Below are 25,754 nucleotides of genomic sequence, written 5' to 3'. Positions count from 1 at the left end.
AGTAAAACGAAAACTAAACTTGGGATAAATACGCAAGATGGCAAAACCATGAGGAAAGGCAATATAATGATTAACACAAAATTCAGGGTTATACCAGAGGGAGGAGGGAAATACGGCTGCGACTGGTCCCATTATGGAGCCTCTAGCAAACTAGTAATATTCTTTATTTTTTTAAGACAAGTGGTAAATACATGCATGTTCACTTTTTAAAAATTATTCTTTAAACTATACATATATATTCTATATTATTGTAGTATATTTCATAAGAAAATAAGAAAATAATCAAACTCTATAAACATACAAAAAAAAGGCAAACACTAGAAGTAACCTTCAATAGAGAACTGAGCCCAATAGTTCCTTTAAACAACTAAAAAAAGAGAGACAACAAAAGGAAACTAGCCATTACCCAGAGTTATGAACTGAAGCGCCAATCACCCAGAAAGAGGCCAAGTTCCACAAACAGAAAAATTTCTCTAACAAAAGCCAACAGCCACGAATTATTTTTCCCAAACGAGGTCTCATCATTCATTCAGCTGTGCAAGCCACAAACGCAGGCATCCTCCTCTGTGAGGCCTTCTCCCTCTCTCCCCAAATCCATTCTACTTCCTAAATCCTGCTTTCCCGGTCAGGTTGCACTCATCCCTCACAAGGACCTTTCTAACTGGCCCAACGTGCAATTCACACTACCACCCCAGTGATCTCCTCACATCATGCACCTAAAATCCTTTACCAGCTTCCAGCTGCTCTTCAGATCAAGAGAAAAATTCTTAACATTACGTAGAAGGTGCTGTACAGTCTAGGTCTTGAGTGAATCACCAGCTACATCTTGACCTCACCCCCTGCCCCCAACATACATACCTTTTAGGGTTCATCCACCCTGGCTGAATATTCTATGTTCCTTCAATTTCTTAAACACATACAAAATTCCCTCCTGCCACAGGGCCTCTGCAAATAGCGGACCTACTGCATTTTGTGAAATCCACCACCTCTCTTAAGTTAACCCCTGCAGTACTTTGGTACTCAAGGCAAACATCTCCCCAGGGAAGTGTCCCCTGCTATTACCTGCCCCCTCCTCCTATCCCCCAGCCAGACTAGGTCAGAGATCACGTGCTTTCACAGCAGCATCAACCTTTTCTCTTGCAGCACTTTTCAAGGTTGTGCTTTTACTTTTTGTATATGGGATCAATTGATAACTTATCTCTTCCCTTAGACTCTTAAGTCCCACAGGACAGCAGTGTGGATTTCTGGGTTTTGCTTATGACTGTAGGCTCAGAACCTTAGAACAGAATGCTGCACATAGTACGAACTCATAATATCTGTTAAGTGAAAGGATGGACAGAAGGACAGATAGTCCAGCCTAAAGCAGTCACAGCTTAAAAACCACCGTGACCACCTCTAGATAACAAGACCCTAAAAGATGGGAAACAAAGTAGGTATGTGGCCTCATCTCTCACTCCCAAGCCTCCAGGGGAGAGCCCACCTTCTACCAGCAGGTGATCTTGGAAAAAGTAGGACCCATGGAAACGTTACCATGTTCTGTAAGTTGATGGCAGGATCTGTGTTTAAAAACAAAACCAAAAATGTTCTCACACAAACCTGGAACACGACTGGATCACTCTGACAAAAAAGTAAGATAAATCTAATATTTACCTCCTAAACATTCTAGATTTGAAATTTCCATCTGAAATCATGGATTACAATAACATTTCTTAATTACGTGTAGTGCAAATGTGCTCAGAATACAAGCTTCATACTTCTTGAATTTTGAAAGCTTGTATTTTACAATTAATCCAGTATTTAGTAAAGTGGGGATCCTTCACCAAAAGTTTTCTGCAGATGCAGCTTAAGTGAAATTCTTTTAACTGCTGTATCTGTTAAAACAAGTATATAGGACATATGCTGACAACCGTCATTTTAAACATGAAGTTAAAAATGAAGGGAATTTCTTTCAGTAAGAACTAAACCCTTATTTTCTTGAAGCTTTAGGATATTCTAAGGATAGAAATAAAATCTAAATTGGCTGGCAAGCTTACTTGGAATGGCCAAGGGTACTTAATACTAGATATGAGAAGGTGTTTCATTTATTCTTTGTTCAAAGAAAGAATCTTTGGGTTCTAGTAAGGTATCAAAAATGACAGTGCCAAAGAACAATGCTGGTGTGTACGGACAAGAAAGAGCCTGAAGAAAACAAGATCATCAAACAGACATCACTTTTCACATTTTACTCTGCCATTTAAAGTACACCACGTAATTATAAATCTGTGATGTAAAGTGGTATCTCCTCCATCATAAGGCTAACAGCAGTTCAACTACACAAAGGACAAATATGCTGTGATATCAGAGTATATTCTACCACTGGATGTGTTGTTGTAAAACTGAGAACACATGCAGAGTAGACATCCAACGGCTGGTACCTTTTCTTCTGCTCTATAATTGTATATAAAATACAATAAAATGGTACACCCAACAAGGAGAGAAACTCCACATTTGAAAATAATGTCAAATTACTACTCAACTTAAGTTCTTATTTGAGAAATCTCAAGCCAGCACAGATGGATTATCTAATTATTACGTCTGCTTCATTTCATTCAGGGCACAAGGGTGTTCTTTTTTCATTTGTTTGCTGATTTAGCTGGGCCTTAAGTGCAGACCACCACAATTTCTACTCTATCCAGTTCAATAATATTCTGTTACACTGGATGGAAAAAAAAAATAACAAGCATTTATATCACCCCTGTAATTTCTTAAAATACATATCAGGGAAAAAACAAAATACATGTTCACTGTAAAACATACCCAAAAAGTAAGTATAGAAAAGCCATCCATAAATCCATAAGCTAGAGATAACTTTTATCAACATGAATGTGCTTCTTTCTAGGGTTTTTGTTCCGTGAATAGATATTTCTTAATGTGATTGAGCGTCTTCAGGATATAAAGCTTAAATATGTGGCTTTTTCCATTCAACTTTCCAGTTTTAATTTTTCATTAGAGTGTAGGATCATTAACCCTTCCAGACAGTGAGCTCCTTGATGAAGAAATGTGGACCCTGATCTAACCTCCAGCACTGAGTACCATGCCGGTCACAGCAGATACTCGATAAATTCTGGATTCAGACTCTGAACTCATTTAAACAAATGAACCATAAAGAATGGAAATACTTATAATTACAAATGAGTTTAATAATTAAACATGTATCATTAATGCAGTATTAATTATTAATAAGCCATCATAAATATTTCAGATAAACATGGCTTGCTCTAAGAAACTGTCATACATAGGCATCTCCTTTTTGGAAAGAGAATTGAATGGAATGGCTATACAAGCTACCCTTCAGCTACACAGCAGATCACCTGATCTGTCTCCTGCTCAGGTGCATAATGTGGAGATGACGATCTGGGGCATGTCCTGGACTTGAAGGTTGGAGAACCTTCTTCCTTCTCAACTGGATAGTACTCTCTGGGCACAGGGACAGTACGTCTATATGGGTCCCATGATGGTCAATTCTTGCACCTGACTTGTCGGGGAAGTTGGAGGGCAGTCCCAACACCATCCTCTGGGCCAATACTGCTCAACAATAAGCAGGTGACATGGAAGTGATCTAAACATCCATCCACCCAGCCATCCAAACACCCCTACACTCCTCTCTCTCCCTGCCTCTCTCTCATACACCTCCAACACGTTTTGACTTTCTCAAACCTAAGTAAAAAGGCATTCGCAAGAAGTTATGTTTCCTTTGCCATTCATCTGGATACCTAGCATCCGTAGGTAAGTGCCTGTATCCCTATTTTATGACTAGGATATGAAGATGAGGACATACACTGAAGGTCCCAGAGAGAGATCTGGTCTTGTGTAAAGAGAGAGTAAAACTGCTACTTTTCATAGAAGCTTTTTCCTAAATGAGAAAGAAAATTTTCAGTTCAATGAGCATTTATTAAAAAGTGACAGGCATTTTGCTAGGTGACAGGCATTTTGCTGAGATGAATAAGTTCTTGGCCCTTTAGGACATTCACAGTCCAGATTTCTTTGGGCTCCTTTCCTCTGGATCAGTAACAAACAATGAAATCACAAAATCATTCCTCATGGAATCATACATCTTGAAACTGAACTTCTATCACACCCCACTCCCAGACTATACGATCCTCCATTTCAAATTTCACTCTTTTGTTCTCATAATGATAGTTGGCTTTTTGTTCTTTAAGGTTTTAAGTTAATACCTAAGAATCCCAAAAGCAAAGACAAGGTTTCACAGGCAAGAAGACCCCATCTCGGTGTAATTCAGGCTTTGAGAATAAATGTACTACGTGCTTCCCTTCCAAAATAAGGATGGTTGTTCCAATAAACTTCTGACCAAGTATCCGATACATCATTAAAAAAGTTGGAAACCCACAAAACATGATTTTTGCCATTGATCCATATGCTAAATATTAGTAAAGCTTAATTTTTTTCTTAAACAACAAAGACCTATTATAGTCTTCCTGCACTCTAAAAAGTTTGTTTTATGTACTTCGTGGGATAAGTGCACCTCACTTTGGAGGCCACTGCAGTACAAGATCTGGAGAATAAATGTCTAAATCAAAACTGCAATTTTACAATATTAGAAAACTATCCAGAAAAAGGAGATAAGAGAAATATAATATAAAAATAGAAAACAGTCTGCTTTATGAAAGCACTAATTCATCATTTTAACAAAAGCAGAAGTTTCTATGAGGAAAAGACAACACAGGCATGTAATAGCTGACATTTTCTTTAGTTTGAACCTTTGAAAGGGTGATACTACGTGAAAACATCTAAAAATGGATCAGAAATTCACTGATATCCATCCATTTCAAATACAATCTGTCAAATTCTTTTAATACTCTGTTACTATCTTTATTTTTATAAGATAAAAACTATTTCTTGGAAAGCTGTTTAAACTGAGAACAGCAAAGAAATAATCAACTACAAAAGTATTTACAATACATATTACACATCACACATCACATACAACCTAGGAATACACCTCAGAGAGGCCCCTTCCCAACATCGCTCCCCACCCCATGCACACCAGCTCTCTTTATTATTTTCCCAGCTTCTATTTATTCAGGAAAGTAGTCAGAGCAGGAAATGGGACCAGTCAAATGATCACAATCAATCTCATCACCTTCACAACACGCTGTGAATGTAATTAATCCTCTGTTTATTTAGGGGACTTCACACCCCTTACATTAAGGCAGCAACTCCCTGCTGGCTCGGGTTGAGATAATTATGTTATAACAAGGATTGGGTTTCAATCATATTTGGCAGAAGAAAAAGGAAATCGTACTTGAAGTTATCGGTTTTTTGAAAAAGCTTTCTTGTGACTCCATTCAAAGGATGCTCTTGACAAAGCTCTCCTTAAACAGAGCACTTTCTAAGGATGATAACCACACATACGCCACATTAATCAATGTAAGCCTCTTCTATGAATGAGACGTGAAGACTATCCAAGCATGGGGAAAATTCTATCTGAAGCAGAGAACAATGGTTTACAAATCCTGACAAAATCAATCCCCACCTGAACTCACTTGATCCTGCGGGTCTCCTCCACCGAGAATCCTCCAAAGACCTTTGACGTGCAAAAATACATTAGAACAAGGAGGTGAAGAAAAATACCAATTTGCTCACACGGTAGCTAATTATACACTGTAAAAAGCCAGGGCTCTAGCCAGCCAAAACCAAGGATTTGAGAAGTCTGGAGCCAAGTATCCGGAACTAAAACAAGTAAGGACAGAGACAAACCCGAACAGGGCCACCCAGCCACAGCCCTCAAATTGCCCGTCACATTCCAGCCTCCGCGAACCAATAAATGCAGGCACTTTCCAGTCTGGGAGCTGCCTAGTCACCCCTGAAGTTTGTATCTTTTTCATGAGAACTTGTATTCAGTTTCTCCTCTAACCTCCTCCACTGTCAGAAAATTAATATCAAAACGTAAAGCCTCATCCACTTTATTTTTACATACCTGCCCTATTTTTATTAATATAGCATAATCTCAATGCCCATGGTATATGGAAAAGTAAAAATGGTAAGTGACTTGTTTCCAAGTTTCTAAAAATTCTCCATTCTGCCAAACCTATTTTTCTCAAGTCTGGATTTGAATGTTTGTATATATTAAGACTCGCAGTATCTTAATATATCTCAGTAATATTTCATTACCTTTCAATAGCATTTAAGCTCTTGGATAATCAAAATGTGTAGGACACTGAGCTTTACTGATTTGAGTTCCCAAATCTTAGTGAAAAAACAAAACAAAATGTGGCATCCTGAATTAGGAAAAAGACATCAGGTAAAAACTAGGAAAATCTGGGGTGGGGGAGGATAGCTCAAGTGGTAGAGCACATGCTTAGCATGCACGAGGTCCTGGATTCAAACCCCAGTACCTTCTCCAAATATTAAAAAAAAAAAAAAAAAAAAAAAAACTAGGAAAATCTAAATAAACCTATGGACTTTAGCTAATAATAATGTATCAATAATGGTTCATTAATTGTGACAAATTACCATACCAAGGTAAGCTGTTAATAACAGTGGAAACTGAGAAACTGAGTGGGGTACTTGGGAACTCTTTGTACCATTTTCACAATTTTTCTGTAAATCTAAAACTATTCTAAAATAAAAGGTTTACCTTCAAAAAAAAAAGAGTATAGAAATTACAAAATTTTTTTAGAAAAAAAAAAGCAACAAAAAAACTCCACAAAACTTTAACATTCAGATAAGGAATTCTTTGGCTAGTTTTCTTGATGCGTATAGTTACAAGAAGCATTCATATTGTTACAGAGGGTTACTTCCGCTTGAAATCTTTAGGAACGTTCATAATCCCCTGATTTATTGGCACATTTCTTGTTAGAGAAGTCTAATGAGGAGCAGCAGTCCCCAGTGGGCACTGCTGAACCACTGGTGATAAGGTGAAGAACCACTAAGTAAATCTTTCCTATATGAAACCACACTGAAGGGCTACAAGCGAATGGATATTGGCATGTACTAATCTTTTCTTATGGAGATAAAACCCACTCCCAACCAGGATGAATTTGTGGATTTAATTAAAAATAAATAGTAAAACTAAAGAGCAACTTGACAGGTCAGGATAAGTACCTTACCAAGAATGATTTCAACTCAAGGGAGGTTTAACTTGCTTGAAATTCTGTACAATTGTTTCTTGAAATTTCTACATGCTAATCATTAGCAGCTAATGTAACACTTAACGTTGTACCATTTGTCAGAGGAGTAACTTCCCCTGCAGAAGTGAAACCACCCAGAGTGTCTGATTATCATGTGGTATGCCTAAGGTTAATAGATCTCTGAAATCAGCCTCAGCCTGTATTTTTATTAGGAGTATCAGTGGGGGTGTCAGGGATCTCCCTCAGTGCTGGCTCAGAACAGTGTCAAGGAATTACAGCAGAGTCCTTTTAAGGTGTCTGCAGGCCCCACATGCACCCTTCTTAGAGAAATGCCCCTCACTAGTGACAAAGTGGGCCCTGAGACAGGACCATGTGTGGACCACTTTAGTGGTCACCCCTCCACCCCAAGCCCACTGTGACCAAGGCAACTCGACCAGGAAAAACCACTGACCCATGCTGGGCCAACCACATTCTCCCTCCCTTGGAATCACTAACAAGGGACTCCAGTCCATCTCTACTGAAACTAGGCACGTGTAAACTCAGAGCTGTGGGACAGCCATTCTCCTCCGAGTGCATCAAGAGACAAGAGCGTCAGTAACTTGCAGAAAAAAGCAACAGGAGGGACCACATGTCACCAGAGAGTAAGCCAAAGGTCGCACTTGGTAACTCGAGCTCGAGTGGATTTCTCTTATGTAACCAAGTGATTTCTAAGTCAAGAACATTGCCACCGGCTCCAGCACACAGAATGGATAAGTAAGGGCTTCATATCTGTCCCCTTTATAAAACATCGTGACCCCAGGCTAAGTGTAGCATCTCACATTCAGTAACAGAGGGATACCACAGGGACAGACAAAACTGTCATCCAAATACAAGAAAGCCTCACATCCATTCTCGCCCTTCCAAAAGAGCAAAGTTACAACCAGGAAATTGGTCTCCTTGTCGCTTGCATGTTTGACTTGTCTACTCCTCCGCATGACACTACTTTCCCAGCCTGGAATGCATCCACTCCTGATTATTATTATATTCATCATTGTCACAGTACTGTGCAACCAGATACCATTTTTCATGTTCTGCTATTAATTCATTTCCCTTCTTTGTCCACCTCTTCTCCAGCTGCGATCCAAATGTTCCTGACTCTTTTGTTATGGATACTCCTCAGAGACCTCAAATCAACATTGCTACAACTGAACTCCTTGTCTTCCCTCTCACATCTCTTCCAACACTCTCCAATATTATTTAATTCCAGCAAACGCACTGCCAATGGCCCAGTTAAGTGGCTGAGCCAAAATCTGGATCTCATACCTCTGACTCCTTCCCTCCTCACTCTCCCCTGAGATCCAATCCTTACTGAGTTCTGCCTCGTCCAGCCCTTAAACCTGACCATCAGTCCCCTTCCCTACTTCCACTGCCCTACCTCAGGCTACAACTGCCTTTTGCCTGGATCATCCGCCTAGTCTGAGCCCTGCCTCTACCCTAATCCCTTCCCTACAGCGTGAGCCGATGGATCCTTCATGGTCCACATCTCACCATGTCGCTCACACAGACGGTCCAGAGCGTAAAATCTTCAGTGGCTCCATGCTCTCCCAGGACAAACTCCAAACATCTTTATGTGGCCAAGGCTCTACACGAACTCACTGGCCTCATTTCTTTCCTCCCACTCCTGTACCTAGATCCAACCATCCCGAGCTTTTGAGCTCTTTAAAAGGTCCACATCCTTCTGTCCCTGTTGTCTGCAATACTCTCCACCCCTGCTTCCCCAACTGCATCTGACCAACCCCTACTGATCTTCCAGCTCTCAGCTTCAACTCTTTCTTCCAGAAGCTGTTTCCTAGCCCCCAAGGCTAGGCATGACTAGGCATGTGGCCTCCCAGGTGCTTCCATAGCACCCATCCTTCCCCACCGTAACCACTCTCAGGCCACAGCACAATATTTGCCTTACATCTGTACTCCCCACTGGAAGGTCAGCTTTCAGATGGCACGGCTCCTGCTCACCAGAGTATCCTTCCCGCCACCTGTCTCAGTACCTGGCACATAGGAGGGCTCAATAATCAGTGGCTGAAAAAAAATAACTGCATTTTTACATCCAGTGCTGGTATCTTACCCCTGCATGTGAGTTACCCCCACTCCCATGGCTTTCGGCAGATAAACCAGAAACAAAAGAAAGCCAAAAGGAACAGAGCTATGCTGTTCTCAGGAACACAACCCTATGCCCTATCAAAGCACATACACAGAGGAAGGAATGGAAGCACTAGGAACCAAGGGTAAGGTCCTAAGTTTTCTAGAATTTTAAGATTTCAGTGCAGAAATGGCTTGGGTTTATTCACAATTGAGGAAACTGAGGTCCAGGATTTAGCAAATGAAATAAAACTATTTAGTGATGGAGTTGTTTCCCTCTACAAATTTTGTAAATTAGTGTCCAAAGGGTTGTAAAAGATTTCATGGGGGTGGGGGCGGAGAATGCTAAAAAGCAGTGAAAAAAAATAAATGCACTAAGAGTATTAATTAGGGTAAATAATTTATTGGTTCGACGCAGAGGTTCAGCTTTTCAAAGACATCTATTTTCTTCACCCACAACTACTTACCTTAAAAAACTATTCTAGAGGGAAAAACAAAGATTTAAAACCTTCGCAACAAGCTCAGACTTGTACTGAAGTTAGTCGGGATTTAAGATTTCAATTTCTTTTTTTAAAAAAAGAAACAACCAAAATTTTTCCATGCAGAAAAACAAACTAATACCATACTCTATCCCCTGTCATTTCAAAATACAACATGCATGAAAACCATAAAGTATCCAATTTTCTTCAGTGGGCACCTCTTTTATAATAAGGAACCAATTACTTATTTTTTTCAAAATACTATACTACATACATTATGCTGCAAAAGAAAATAATATATAAGGTACTATTATAAGTATTAAACAAGTTAAAAAATGATATGTGCTGTGTTATTTCCACTGGCTTAAAATGCACTGGAAAATAACTAGAGAAAATATTAATATTTTTAGTAATATTAAATTATTATTATACTGGCTGCACGAGATGAAGTGATGGAGTGACTTGCTAAGGTATTCTGGTCATTGAGAGGCAGAGCTGGAACATATTTTATGGTGCAAGCTTTTCCACCCTAGTTTACATCAAACGGTGTAAAATACTAAACTTGCAGTGGGTCAGAACCGTCAGTGCTACTGGTACGTGCAGCCCAACAGGAAGGAAACAAGGAGAAGGGTGAAATCTTACACTGAACGTAGCTAAAAATTTCAACAAAAGTAAGTTAGAGCTGATTGACAGTTTGCTTCTTTTTAAAAAACAATGAGAAACACTCCTTCAACTGCCTCTACTAGGTACCATTCAAAATTCCACTAAAATTTGCTGTGCTCCCAAGGGACTGTGATGGGCCCAGGTAGGTGCTCATTCACATGGACTTTAAAAGCTCAGAGGGAGAAAGAGATAGGCACCCAAATTGCTACAATGCAGGCAGGACATGTGCCCAAATGATCTCCAAACCAAGTACTGTGGGAACGTCCCGCAGAAGACAGACGAATCCTTAATCCCTCTTCCTACAGGAAGAGCTCTCTGAAGGGAGGGCTTTGAGGGCTACCCCCACCAACTCCCCTACCAACCACGGGTAAAGGCAACTGGCTGCCTAGGCGGATATCTGGAAAAAGCTGGAGCCAGAAGACCTAACACTATCACAGGCCTACTCCTTATAAGCTATATGACCTCAAGGAAACCACTTCCACTTCCTCGTGCTGCCACCCAGGGCGTATTTGCAGCAGCGACCGCCGCACTCGGAACTTCCACTGAAGCTGACAGGGAAGGATGGCAGGGAGTCTTCCTTTTCAGATAAATAATTTGCAGAGTCTGTAGCTCAGAACAAAATTACAGGAGCTTCGGGTTTTAAGATGTGCAGATGTGCTCTACAAGACACAGATACCACACGGAAAACCAACCACACAGCACCAAAGCAAAACTCATGATGACTGTTCCCCTAACTTCCTTAATTCAGTGTAAGAATGACTTTGCTACCCACATTCCAGTAAGTTTTTGCCAAAGTAAATGTCTGACTGTAAAAATGGAATGCTAGTCAGAATTTAGCACTTGTCTGGTATTTCAAATAAAAGTTTAAAGTCTTTATTATTGTAATCAAAAACATTAAATAGAGACTAAGGAAAATGCAGAACTATTTTAAAACATAAAAATAAGGTGCTAGATTTCACTAATAAACTGTATGGGAAAGAAATGAAAGAGAAGGTAAAAAGTAAAAAAGAAATTAATTATGAAAATTATGGACATTCACTGCAGCATTACTAATTCAGAGCCAAGAAAGTTCACACTAAAGACGATACTAGAAAGTTCAATTATGTTGTGCTTCAAAAATTAAGAATGAAATTAGAAAATTTAATTAAAATTAGATTATCTTATTTCAAGGGGGAGACAAAATAGCTGGAGTAGACTAGTTAGAATTTAACACCCAAAGTGAAAACAACACAGCCTATTTAGGGAGAGGAAAGTTACAGTCAAATTGGTAAAGCCGAAAATTTTTTTTCCAAAGTATTCTGAAGAGTTCCTGCTGGTTTCTCTCTTCTATCTCACTCCCCAATACATTAATCTCTTTTTTTTTTTTTGATTGCTATTATCATAACAATTACTAGGAACCTAAAAATTTTTCATTTCGTTTCCTATAACTTAAAACCAAGGGAAAAAATTTTTAAGTAAAAGAAGGTCCTATTAATCCTCACATCAACTTAAGGGCATATACCCTTCTACTTCCATGAAATACGATCTTCTCTCTAGTCAATAAAAAAATGTCACAGAGAAAGGAGACACTCAGAAATGGGATCCTAGCACAAACCTCAATGCTCATTACATGCTTATAAAATCCTCACCCTGAAAGAAAAAAGAAAAACCTAAACTCTCACAAATAGACTATTTCAATTTAATTTTATTATGAAAACAACAGGAAACGGCAGCAGGGTATTTGATAAGCTCAATTAGCAGGAGGATCAAATGAAGTGATGACATACCATTATGACCTCAGGGGTTAAGGATGCAATTTTCCATCTGGCAAAATATAGATTTCCAACACGAACGCCGACACCACCTGCTGTATGTTATTAGGCGTTATCTCGCACAGTCCCTAAGCATTTTGCTTACAACAGGTATAGCCTCAGGTTTTTCATTTCACTCTGCAATATAATTGCTTCCCCGTGAACAGAAATCAAAAATAAATTCTATATAATGGCTCACTCAAAACAGGCATTAAAAGCCATCCTAAAGCATTCATGTGTCAGTCATAGTAATAATAAAAATATCATGATCATTCTTCCAAGTCACCATCATTTTCTATAGCACTGAAGAATTATTCCAATCAAGGGTTCTCTTTGCACGTTCTCAATCAATAGTCTCTTACTACTGAAACAGTAAGTAGTAAAATCCGCTGCATTTTTAAACTTGATATACTTCCTTGAGTAAGGCAATAGTAAACACCTTTAAAAATTTTTGCATGCCAAGTTCATGGAGCCCATTTGTGAGTTTTCAGACCCTCAGATAGTTTTATTAGGGCTGAAGGTTAGACTCTGAATAATGGGTTCCACAGGCCAGCGGTTAACAATGAGGGCACAGTTCTCACTGTGATGAGGTTGAATAAGGCTGGTGTCCTGTGATGTTTACACATATGCTCGCACACACTCACATCCACACCCCACTGTGAGTAAACCAAGGATACAGGTTCAGATGCCCAGTCTTGAGATTCGTAGAACAAAGTCAACAGAGCAACAATGAAGAGTCACAACCATCTGTTTTAACACTTATTTACTAGGTTGTACCAATTTTTTTCTAGTAAAATTAACTTTTGGTCATCTCCTCCCTAAACAACTTTGCCAAGCTCCCCCTTCGATCCAGTACTTCTTAAGTGTTTGGTGGCTGTATGGGTTTCTCCCTCATTAAAACTTACCTCCAGGTTATTTCATTTTCTTCATCCTGGGGAAGTAGGTGTCCTGCAAATGGCAACATGTAAAATAAATGCATAACTCAAGACTTACTTGGCTTTCTGAATCCACACACAGTAGTCTGAGATGTAGAGGTCATTGAGAATGTAAGCTGGGTCATTTTCCTGAAAAATTTTGTGAATGTCCAGTAGACACTTTAAAACTGCACTTTTACCTGAAGGAGATTGAAAAAAATCAAATCATCCTTAAGAAAAAAAATTTGCCTTTTTTTTTTAGCTGAGAAATTCACATACTGAGGAAGTAACATATTTATGAAAAAAATCAAATCATCCTTAAGAAAAAAAATTTGCCTTTTTTTTTTAGCTTAGAAATTCACATACTGAGGAAGTAACATATTTATGAAAAAAATCAAATCATCCTTAAGAAAAAAAATTTGCCTTTTTTTTTTAGCTGAGAAATTCACATACTGAGGGGGTAATATATTTATAGTAATTTGAGTTTTAATCATTTTTTGGGAATATTTTTCTTATTCTTTTATTGCAGGAAATCATATCAGTACTATTAAGTCCAAATCCCTTTAATTCTTTACTTAAGTATTCTGAAAACTCTTTATTGTTATTGCTGATTAATTGTGGTTACCATAAAAACACCATAAAACAAAACTAGGTACATTAAATAAAAGGGAGAGAAGTTTTCCTAAATAAATGAATATTAAATGCATCATAACTTTAATTAGATAATGTTCTTTTAATTCAAGCTTGCAAAATACCATGGAAAATTATATTTTAGTTTCCAAACTTCTCCATTTCTTACATCAACATTTTTTGTCAAGGAGTTATCTAGTATGAACCTAAAATTTTTCACCTTAAAGAACTGAAGAAAACTCAGACTGGAAACTAAAATATCAGAGCACTACTTCAAAAATAAGCCAACAAAATCACGTGGAAAAAAAGCCATCAAGCACTAAAGTCTTGTTCAATCTAATTACTTCCTCCTGGTTGTCAAATGAACCTAATTTTCATTCAAACCAAAGCCTACAAAAGGAACCTTTCAGAACTCAACAATTCCCTAGGTGTTCCAAACTTCAAGACAGTCCGGGAAATTTACTAACTAGAAGGCAAATTACTAAATCTATAGTAGCACCACTTTCTCTGATCTGTGAAATACAGCATTTTCAGTGTAAATGTTTTATTCTTACCTTTATAATTCTAAAACGTGAAAATATTCTATGTTGATTTCATGAAGATCTGGATGTGCTTTCATTGACATTTCCCACCCGACTTTCAGGTATGATAAAAGAGTCATGACCTACATAATGACAATCTCAAGATGCCAAAATTGCTGCCACTAAATTTTTAACACAATTAACACTAGAAAGTAAGCTTCAAAAGAGCAGGGACTTCAGTTTTACTTAGTGATTAATCACCAATACCTGGAACAGAACCCTGTAGCACCAGGTTTTCGACTGGAGGATTTTTAGAATGAATGAATGGCACAGTAATCGCCTGCTTTATTAACCCTTGCAAGTTCGCTTATCCCACAGCCTCACACACCAGCCCTAATGATTCGTCTTTGGAAATGCCTCGTGTAGCTGTTCTTTCTGCACCACTCCCTGACTACCTATCCTCGCTCAGGCCTAAATTATAAATTCCTCGTCCCTCGGATTCCAGACTCTTCCCCTCAAGCCCTCTGACCCACATTTTTTAGGCAATGCTTTCGTCACATGCCCTCCTGCATGTGCTTTCAGGGCTCTATGGACTTGTCCAAGGCCTTTTGCTCAACTGGTTCCCCAAACCTGGAGTGCCTTTTCTTCTCCGTTCGACCTAGGGGAATCTTAGCCTGTCTTCAAGGCCTAGCTCAAGTCTTCACCCTTCAGAAGCCTGGAATGATTTCTCTAGGCATCACAACTCTTTACTAAATCCTGCAAAGGAAAGAAGCAGAAAGGAAACTCAGCTGATTCTCCCCATGACTTCCCTTGCTCATTTCACAGGAGCAACTGAGTGAGGCTCAAGGATGGTAAGATACAGTGCCAGCAAGTTGAGGGCTCAGGATCCAAATTCTGATCTTACTGACTCCAAAAGCTATGCGCTGTGTTATGCTACCCATATGTTCGTGGCCCATTCAGTCTACATCACATTTTTATTATTCAAGAGTTAAGTAGGTAGTTAGTTCAAAACAGGGGCTATGTCTTTTTCAAAAATTTTCCCTATTTGTGTGGCTTCCTGATACACAGAGCGGAAGAATATAGATAAAAGCTCCACTGCTCCATTGGTTAAGAGAAGTAACTACTGGGGGGAGGGTACAGCTCAGTGGTAGAGCACATGCTTGGCATGCGGGAGGTCTTGGGTTCAAGCCCTGGTAACTCCATTAAATAAATAAGTAAATAAACCTAATTATTCCCCTCAAAAATAAAAAAATAATTTTTTTCAAGAGAGAAGTAAATACTCAGAAGGCCTAAAATTACACTTGGTTAAGTCAGGGTCTCTGTGACTTACCAAAGTGACCCAGATTAACTCTGTCTAATGAGGAGTGAGGATCTCCCCAACACAGGCCTATTTTAATTACAAAGTAGGTAGTCTTGAAGGCAGAGTTTGAGGACAGGAGAAGCGGATACAACCAAAACTCACACAACTGATGAAACCAAGTTAGTCACTGTCCAAAGTTATCCAAATTAAAAAAAAAAAAAAATCAAAGGAGAACTAACTGAACTCCGAGAATTTTTTGAACAGTGTAAACTGCAATAGAAAAAAAGATGTCAGGACAAGCACACCAATTTCTTACTCTTTTTCAGGGGAGAGGAACAGGGAAGGAGTTTAGTTTTATGACAGCTACTAACTTAAAGTCTTAAAAGTCAACCATAAGTCTTTACCTCAAAAATAAACTATTCACTTGAAACTTGTACAAGGTCCTCTACAGGGTGACACCTAGAATACGGCCTCTGGAGATGACCTGGCTTACCAACGTAAGCAGATTAATAGAAAATGCAGGATTTGGAGCCAGGCCCCACAGCAAGTAATTCAGCCAGTGAAGAAACAGGACAGGTATGCCAGCTTGGAGGATGATGTGAAAAGGAATAGAGGTGGGACTTCAAATGGGGTGGGCGGGGGGAACAGCAAAAGAGACTATTTAGACAGAGCACATGGTTCAAGCAGGGAAACGGAGCAAACAGGAGAGGCTGGCAGAAGAGCCGGTGACTGGGGCAGATGAAGCCAGTCACACAGGAGCAGCGAGACAGCCTAGAGGCAGGTGCGTGCGGTAGGGATAAAAGACCCTTACGCCAGAGGTTTTTATGAAAAAGAGTATGGAATTAAGGTTGCATATTTAAGGAGATACCTAATGAAATTATGGGAGCTCTTTTCTACTTGCTAGGTGGGATGCTTCCTGACTCATGAATCGTTGAATAAAGCCAATTAAATCTTTAAATTAAAAAAAAAATTCCTACCATCATTTAACAGACACACCTGAAGTGAGGCTGCCCCTTACTAAGGGCCACAGGCAAATTCAAATCTACCCGTTATCACAAAAGAGTAATGATAATAATAATAAAAGCAATGTCCAAAGGCAGTGATTTTTTTTTAATTTAAAGTGAAACTACTTTGTACTTGCACGTTTTGATCTCTTTTTTCTTAAAAAAAAAGTACACATGAAAAAATCCTTAAACATAAATACACCCAAATGATACTAACAGTATTTGTCTCTACTGTCACTGAACAAATCTGTGAGTGCCTGATGTATGCCCGGTACTGTTCTATGCACGGGATTATAGGTGTTTATTCTTCATTACACCTTCCTCTATTTTCAAAATTCTCCACAGTAAACATTCATTTATTTAACAATAAGTTAGACATACCTGACTACAAAGCCAACCTTTGAACTACTGACAAAGAATGTTAAAAATTTTAACATATATTTAAATTTTCTTTACCTTGTTTTTTTTGAGCAACTGAGAAACAATATTTAGAACAGGTGATTTTAGGACGTCACATGCAAGGCAGTTTTGAAAGGGAAAGTTACGCACTCTTCAAAAGCTTGTGTTTTCATCGTAAGTCTTATTCAAGCTATTTCGCAGTGTGCTATATGACAAATAAAGTAAAAGATAACTGGGCTACTGGCAGTCGACAACCTAGAACAAAATGTACCTTAAAACCATTCTGCTCCCAACAATGTGTATTGTTACTCCAAGGCCATACTTAATCTCGTCTGTTCCCACTAAATCACCACAGATGATTCCAGCATCACAGCCAAGAGACTCATGAAGCATGCAGTTTGTTTAGTTTTTTTTTTTTTTTTTCTTTTCATGTCTCTCTTACTGACTGCTCTTTCAGGTTGCCAACCACTTACCCAATAGCTATCAGCAAGGTTAAGAACTGGACTTCCTCCAGGCTGTCACACAGTCAGGGGCTAGAAGAGGACTAAACGTACTTGCCTCCTGTGGGGCTGGATCCAGTCATGGGCTTGTTACACATCACATAGGCATAAAAAAAAAAAAAAAAAAACTGCTCAGCCCTAAATCCAAGAGAATTCTCTCTGCTGAAAGGCACAGCAGGAAAGTGAACATTCTCTGCCAGTTCACTGCCTGGTCCAGAGCAGGAAAAAGTAGGTACCTTGCACAGTAACCACGGCAACAGTTTTCACTGCATCAATGCACTGACAGGCCTCTCCAAAGTGTTAGGGATTCTCTGTGCTCAGCCTGGTCCTCACTTAAGCCAACCCTCTCCACGGAAGAAAGGTTTCTGACACCAGGATCTCTTCAAGAGAGTTTAAAACCAGTGAAGGCAGTTTAAAACTAGTCTCCTGGTATATAAATGACAAGTGCCAAGAATGTTTTTCCTCAGGGAAAATGACTGAGTGATAACAACACAGAAACATAATGACAACATAGAAAAAAACACAGGGATGACAGTAACAAGCAGGTGAGCAGTAAATAGTATTTAACACACTTTCCAGCCTTCCTTTAAAGGGGAAGTACACGAAGAACAATGCACTTTCCTGGTCTGGACAGATGCGGCGTCTCAGGCTAATATGTCTTAAAACAGAGACAAGATTGAGTTGCTCTAAATCAGAGTCCATCAGCTATTTGAAATCTTCCTATTAGCTGACTGGGTGTGGCAATGATCGCTCAATGACAGACCAGCTCATGGTTGAAGGCGCTTAAGAAATGGCTCCCATCTCTAAAAGATTATGAGAAGAGTGGATTTTTTCCCTGGCTAAAAGCCAGCATGGAAAAAATAATGTAAACTGCTGACTCTATACAGTGAGAGTTAAATTTCTTTTCAACTACTGGCACATTATAGCTATGACATGGCTGTGGTTTCCTGCATATCTAGTTCTGTCCTTTAAAAGTTTTGAGCTACACAAGACAAGAAGCCAAAAAAGAGTAAAGGAAAAAGAGGTGGTTATTTAAAATACCTGGAAAATAGCACTGCTTGGTTTCCATTTGTAAAATCATCTCAAAATAAAAGCCAAAATTGCTATCATCTTCAAATGCATAACTTAGTAGACACCTGGCTAGAATTCTGGGATTCTGATGAGACATTATCAGGAGGGATAATTTATTATTTTTAACAAATTTTCATAGATCGTTTGACCATAAAAAGGGATGACAGAAGAACTGTTTCAAATTAATCAAAATTAAGAGAATCAAAATGTGGTAATTTGCTTCAATATCACGCCCTGTTAGTAAGCAGCAGAAAGACAAGTCCCCAACAATGAACACAAACATGCGTTAAATTTAACTTTATGAACGCTTCTCAGTCTAATACTTTTATCTTCAACTTCCTCAGATGCCATTTAAGCTCTTACATTTTTGAGTCATAGTAAGAAACACAAACTGGAAGCAACAATAGTTATTATTTTTAGCACAAATTCACAATCCTGTATCAATTTTTAGATTTTTGTTATTAAAATTACATGTTATCAGTATAGCCACAAACAAACTTAACACGAAGCAAATGCATACTCTGTAAATGTTCCCTTTGCCTGGAATGTGCAGCCCTCAACCTGACTCTAATGCACCATCTAGTCTCAAAATGGGCGCTACTTCCTTAGGAACTGACTTGTAACTGCCCCACCACCACCCAAACTGGTTTAGGTTCTTTCAAAATGCTTAGCACATTGTCTTTTACTCTAGTTAATAGCTACCCACTTCCGCTGCACCAAGTACTTTCTATACACTGCATCATTTAACCCTACTAGTTAGGTGCTTTCTTATTCATTTCATAAGTGAGGAAACTGAGGCACAAGGTAATGAAGGAGATGGCCACGATCACAGTAAGGAAGCCAGGATGAAAACAGGTATGTCAGCCTCCCAGCCGTTACGTAATACAGTGTCAGTATTATCACCTTGTGCAACAATCTCCTTGATGGGAAAGAACATGGCTTCTCATCTGTCTTCCCTGATCTAGAACAACGTCTGGCAAACTGTAGGATCCTGTTCAGTAAAAGCTGTTTGTTAAAGCAGCCTGGAGTACTTAGAACCTACATTTAGAAACACCTGCTCAAACTGCCCAGTCAACATGTACCAGTTTTAACACCTTCGTGATCTGTACATTTAAGCTATGGTGTCATGACAAACGTGGGGTACACAACTTGTTTGCCTTCACTTTTTATTTCTATTCCCTGGCAAGAAAATAATGTGGCTGTGCCAACTTTCTTACATCACCACACCATCAAAAGTTCAAATGCTGATTTTAACCTAAGGCTGCTTTTTGCCTTTTCTGCTCTAACAATCCCTGCTATACTCGCTGGTTTGAAAGGACAGCCCTGACATTCACTCTGTGCTCCTCCTTAAGTCACCTGCCAAAGCAGTGGTTGTTGTCAGTTTAGAAATACATGGCTAGATGTCATCAAAATTACATAACGGCAGCATGACTAATTTCCATTTCTTTAAACAGTTAAGAGTGAGGCATCCAAGTTCAAGGTAGAACACTAAAAAAAAAAAATCTCACCTATACAGTTAAGTACAAAAGTAGAAAGGTTAAGAAATTGAACATGTATGGAAAAAAGCTCTTGGAACAGTTGCAATCTAGACCTGAATTTTAAAAAAAAAAATCCATAAGCATCTAAACCTTCCTAATTCTGTGAATAAAATTTTATTTCAACTATTCCACCTTATGAATACAGTACGTATCCTCAATGCCTGGTAGCTCAATTTGAAAGAAATTTTGTGTTGTTGCTTTAATTAAGACTATTATAGTTCATTTTCCCAGTAGCTACTATTTAATATGAAAAGTTCTAACTTATTTTTTAGAATTAGCTTAGTTTCAAGTTGGGAAAACTAAGACTGTGCATGAAATCAGAAAGAAGAAATATACAGAAAGAAAGACAATTGGCTTCCTCAAATAGCTCATAAAAGGGAAAAACAAATCCAGTCCAACCAGACTTATGAGTCCCTTTTGGTGATCTGAAATACTGATCAGTATGTCACGGTAAGAGGAAAGAAATCAAACTCTTACGACACCCTCACTGGATTACAGTGAGACTGTCCACTTATGGCTAAATGGTTTACATACTGGTAGAACTGAGTAATGCTTTACATTGTAGTCAGTATACAGTAAATATAATCTAGTAAAGATGATTACGTATCTATATATACCTGCAAGTTTAATTGATATTAGACAGATGAAAATGCTGATTAGGAAATTAAGTTCTCAGAATTCTAACCCCCAAATTCTAAAAGGCTTAGGAAAGATCACTAAAAAGCTACACATAAACAATCTTGTGTAGTTCTTAGCTAATTTTCCAACAAAGTAAACATGATAATGATTATAATTGTGGCACTGTGGAACAGTTGTGCAGCTCAGAATCTGCTTGCTCCTGGTGTCATTTCTTAGCTGTGCAGTACTTAATCTGAATCTGTTTTCACCTGTGTAAATTGACAGGGGAAATTCTTCAGAACTGCCATAGGAATTAAATGAGACAAGGAAATGTAAGCACTTTACAGATGATAAGGGAAGGAGGACATCAGGTCATGTGGGATCAAGGGTCTCGGGACTCCTTTTACTAGTTCCCACCCTCCCACCTGCAGAGCATATGCCCATGTACTCCTTCCTCCTCCACACCATTGCTAGCACCGCAGTCCAGACCAGAGTACCTGTCCCCAAACTACTCAGCTTCCAGCAGGAATAGAGGTCTCCTCTCTTCTCTAGGCCACTAATCTCACCCTCTTTAATGACTCTACCCTTGGTGTTCCTGCCAGATGAATCTGACTTCATGAACCTGTCACAGACTCCAACACCAAACTCTCCAGTGCTCCCTTACTGAATAAGACCCAGTCTCCTCAGAGAAAGACAAACACAGTGTGATATCACTTGCATGTGGAATCTAAAAAATACAGAAAACTAGTGAATACAACAAAAAAGATGCAGACTCATAGATACAGAGAACAAACTAGTGGTTACCAGTGAGGAGAAGGAAGCGAGGAGGGGCAATATAGAGGTAGGGGGGTAAGACATACAACTATTAGGTATAAAATAAGGTACAAGGATGTATTGTGCAACACAGGGAATATAGCCAATATTTTGTAATAACTGTAAACAGAGTGTAACCTTTAAGAGTGGTATAAAAATATTTTTTAATTAAAAAAAATAAGACCCAGTCTCCTTAGAAGTACTGCAAGCTCCCCACGGTCCCGCCCCAACACACTGTCCCCACCTTCTCCCTACACTGCTCCTTCCCAGCCCACACCTCCAAAGTGGAATCTCTGTCATTTCTTGAACATGTAACTCTTTCATTTTCCTCTCCGTGATCTGCTTAACTTTCTACTTTCCCAAGGAATACCTTCTTTTCTCAATCCCCCACTTTCTTTAAGTAATAAGGACTACTACACCGCACCCATCAGGCCTCTGCTGTTCACTTCTTCCTGGTCTGGCCCCTCCCCTCCCCCATACCAAAAGCACCCTCTGGAGTCAGAGGGAATCCCATGACTCATTCACTCACATGGACCTCATTACTCATGAGTTTCTTAAACTCTGCCATCCTGATTCATTCACCCGCTTGGCCAAGGGGGCATCTGAGTTTGTTTCTCCTAATGTTGATGGACATATTCTAATGGGAACCAACTAGACCAGCTCACCTCATCCTGTGGGGAGGAGAGACAAACAGTTGACACCATCCTCTTCAATATTGGCCACTACCTGGGATGGAAGGTAGCCAAAGACCTCAGCTCACTTCAAGAGGGCTCCCCTCCAAACCCATACACGGATGACCCCTGAACAGGGAGGGGGTTAATCCACATGTAACTTATAGTCGGCCTCCGTAACTGCAGTCCCACCCCATCCTCACATTCAACCAACCACAGGCTGTGTAGCACTGCAGTATTTATTACTGAAAAATATCCGCCTACAAGTTGACCTGCCCATGTTGTTCAAGGGTCAACTTCGTACATACCTATAGTGAGGGGAGGCACATTTTTTCCTGTAAAGAGCCAGAGAGTAAATATTTTGGCTTTGCAGGCCACATAATCTATTGCAACTACTCAACTCTGCCACTATATCACAAAGGTAGCCATAAACAATACGTAAGTGAATGAGCATGAATGTATTCCAATAAACCTTTATTTATGGGCACTAAGATCTGAAGTTTATATAATTTACATGTATCATGAAATACTGTTTTCTTTTTGATTTTTTCCTTTGACATTTGAAGATGTAAAAAAACATTTTTAACTCACAAGCTGCACAGGATTGATTTGGCCTGTGGGTAGGAGGTAAGGTATTTTCTTAAGGAACTTTCTCTTTTGTACATTGTAAATATATTCTGTATTTTATCTTTGTCTTATCATTCCTGTTACATAATAAACTCAACAGTCAAGATCAAGTCATATATAGCCTCATAACTCTTCGCTGATTGTTATAATGCCATACACAGAGAAGGGATTTGATTTGTGTCTATTGAGTAAATATCTGCTTGCTTGTTATTTTTCAGCATTAATCTCTATTTAAAGGAACTCTAAATTGCAAAAATATAATCCTTCCATGTTTTCCAGATAACATATAAAGCATTATTCAATTTACTTTATATAAGTCTCAATATTACTGTGCAATAGGACCTTCACTCATTAGGGTCAGATTAAGTATTTTCTCTTTCTTCTTCCAAATTTGTCATATATATGTGCGTGCCTTTATCTTCTTATTTTAAAAAAGTAAACTTACAGTTGTTTCCTTAAAAGTTGAGATCAATAAAAACAATCTCAAAACTGACTCTAAATGTATTAGAAGAGGCACTAACTATAGAATGTTTTCTCAAGCCATAATATCAACCATGTGACTAACTTCCTGGGGATTTTTTATATCACTCAGCTAAGAAACTGCAGAAATTAACAAAACATCTTAAATAGTACAGGAAATACAATATAGATTTAAATTGGGTATACATATGTAAATATTTAAGAGATCAGATTTGGAGCCATCACCCACCAGTAAGATACTTTAAGTGACTTTTTTTTTTTGGTAGCAGAATATAAGCTCTTAATCATCTGTGGCAATTAAAAGGTAATTTATTATTTGTAAACTATACAGGAAATGCTGCCCCCTACAGAGTATTTTAAGAGAATAAAGAATGTTTCATACAAATGTAACCCAGCAATTACGAGAACAATCTAAAACAATTTTAGAGATTAACGGTATTTAATGATTAACAGGATTATAAGAGGAAAAAGAATCTATGGAGTTGACAGGAATTTGATTTTCTTCCTTTTAATGTTTATGCTCATACACAACATCCTTTGGTACAAAAGTGTACCCATAAACCCCAAATGCTCTGACGAAAAGTAAAACAGAGAACAAGAACGTACCAATTTAAGACACTGGGAACACGGATTTGGGCTCTGAGGAAGAGATGAGAGTAAAAAGAATTTGCTTTGCCTGGTGGAAGGAGCATCCAGGGAGAGGGAGGTGGAGGGCCGGCTCCGTCACAACCTCCCAGCAGAGTCCTACTCCCTCTCCCCGACATTTCAGCGGCAGCTCGCACCCTCCGGGGCTCTGAAGCCCCTTCCTTAGGTGACGTGGCACATAAGTAAGTGGTCATTAGAAACAGGTACAAACAGTACTTCAATATTTGATCTGTGTTCCATGCTATTTAAACTTCCTGAAAACATTACAGTTGTTCCATTCTTAGAAACATGTTATCTGTGATGGGGAATTGACTAGGAAACAGAAAGTTCATGAACAATTTAGAATGAAGAAGGAAACAGAAAGAACCATCATCTCCTGGCTGGGGAGCAGGGAATTAAGTGATAACAGTACAGAAGTAGAGAAATCAATTCTGGAGACCAGTTAACTCAGGTAGAAAAAGAACTCTCAACTAGTTTTAGAGGGCTGTGGGGCACAACTCACGGTCAGACAGCTTATCAACTCCAAAGTTTCACTGAAGAAACGATGCTAGTCTATGAACTGCCTCGTGCCCCTCACTCACAATATTTAGAACACGTCCCTCCACCCATCTATGTCCAATACCACTCATCCTCCAAGTCCCAATTCAATTCTCACATCCTAAATGAAGCTTTCTCTGATGCCCAATGAAACATCACCTCTCCCACTACTTAGTCCTCCTTTCGTGCAAGGTGTTTATCACAGTCTACTATGTATTTTACGTTTGCAACTGACTCAAGCACATGCTCCCCACATACAGTACGTGAATCTAACTCATCCTTCTGCTGCAAGGTACTTTGCACATAATAAACAGCTTTTTAGTAGGTACTGACAAAACACCTACTGAATGAAAAAATTAATAGATGAGGTCATCCACCAATTAACAAGTACTTAAGAGCAACAGGAAACTGAGTTGGAGCTGAGAATTGGGAGTCAAATAAGGCAGAAGCTCCCGTCTGTAGGAGGTAACGTGTCTTAAATGATTTACGATAAGCCAGGATTCCTGGCTTTATATTTTCACCCACTATATTTCTCCTTTGAGCTACTTACTATGAATGCAATTTTTGAAAAACCCTGGTAGTTGTGTAATTCCACACCCCCTCCATTAGAATTTTAAACTCTCAGGTCGAGTCGCATCCCTCCAGCTGGTGACTGTATCTCCAGACCCAGCTCAGCAACTTGATGTGGCAAGTGCTCAACAAATACTTCTTGAATGACTCTCAGAATCATTTTACACAATGTACTTAAGGAGTAAAAATTAAAAGGCCTAACAATTCTTTATAATGTCCATAATCAAGAACCCACAAAAATTAAATAAAGATAAACATCAACACTGAAAAATCCTAGTGATTTCACTTCTTAGTTTTCAAGTTCAGGGTAAGCCTTATAATTCAATAAAAAGAAGTGTTTGGACTTTAGACTAAATAGAATTCAAACGCTAAAAACAAACTCATCTTCCAGGTGGCATCAGGACTCAGAGCCCACACTATATACCTACCATATCCCAGTTTCTTGAACAATCATTTTTCTTAAAGAAAAAGATCGGCCCCAAGCCCTCTGTGGTGGTTCTTTTCTTTCACATTGATCGTACTACCACATCGATCTACAGAGGAGGTTAGTAAAGGCAACTTTTCTGAAAAACTGATTACTGAGCCCAGTAAGACTAACATGGAAGGCCTATTAATTATATGAAGTAACGATAGCTTTTACTTGGCAACAATAACTAGTTTCCTGAAGGCTGTTTCTTAGGTTATAGTCTGCCACATAGCTTCTAGTCATCAGACCTCAAATGTTCATAGAAAGGTAGGT

General features: G+C 38.9%; 1 protein-coding gene across 1 annotated transcript in view; it reads right to left on the bottom strand.

Annotated features, from left to right (window-relative positions):
- The window catches only part of SHQ1 (SHQ1, H/ACA ribonucleoprotein assembly factor), an 89,207-nt gene that overhangs the window by 24,012 nt on the left and 39,441 nt on the right, over window positions 1-25,754 (bottom strand). Inside the window, exon 10 of the mRNA XM_010987399.3 lies at window positions 13,171-13,291. Within this exon, the coding sequence (XP_010985701.3) occupies window positions 13,171-13,291 (121 nt within the window). The remainder of the gene's footprint in view (window positions 1-13,170; window positions 13,292-25,754) is intronic.

This window comes from Camelus dromedarius, chromosome 17 (assembly GCF_036321535.1).
Source record: "Camelus dromedarius isolate mCamDro1 chromosome 17, mCamDro1.pat, whole genome shotgun sequence".
In the NCBI taxonomy this organism is placed as follows: Eukaryota; Metazoa; Chordata; class Mammalia; order Artiodactyla; family Camelidae; genus Camelus; species Camelus dromedarius.
The sequence above is the reverse complement of the archived record's forward strand: the minus strand, read 5'-3'. Positions and strand labels throughout refer to the sequence as shown.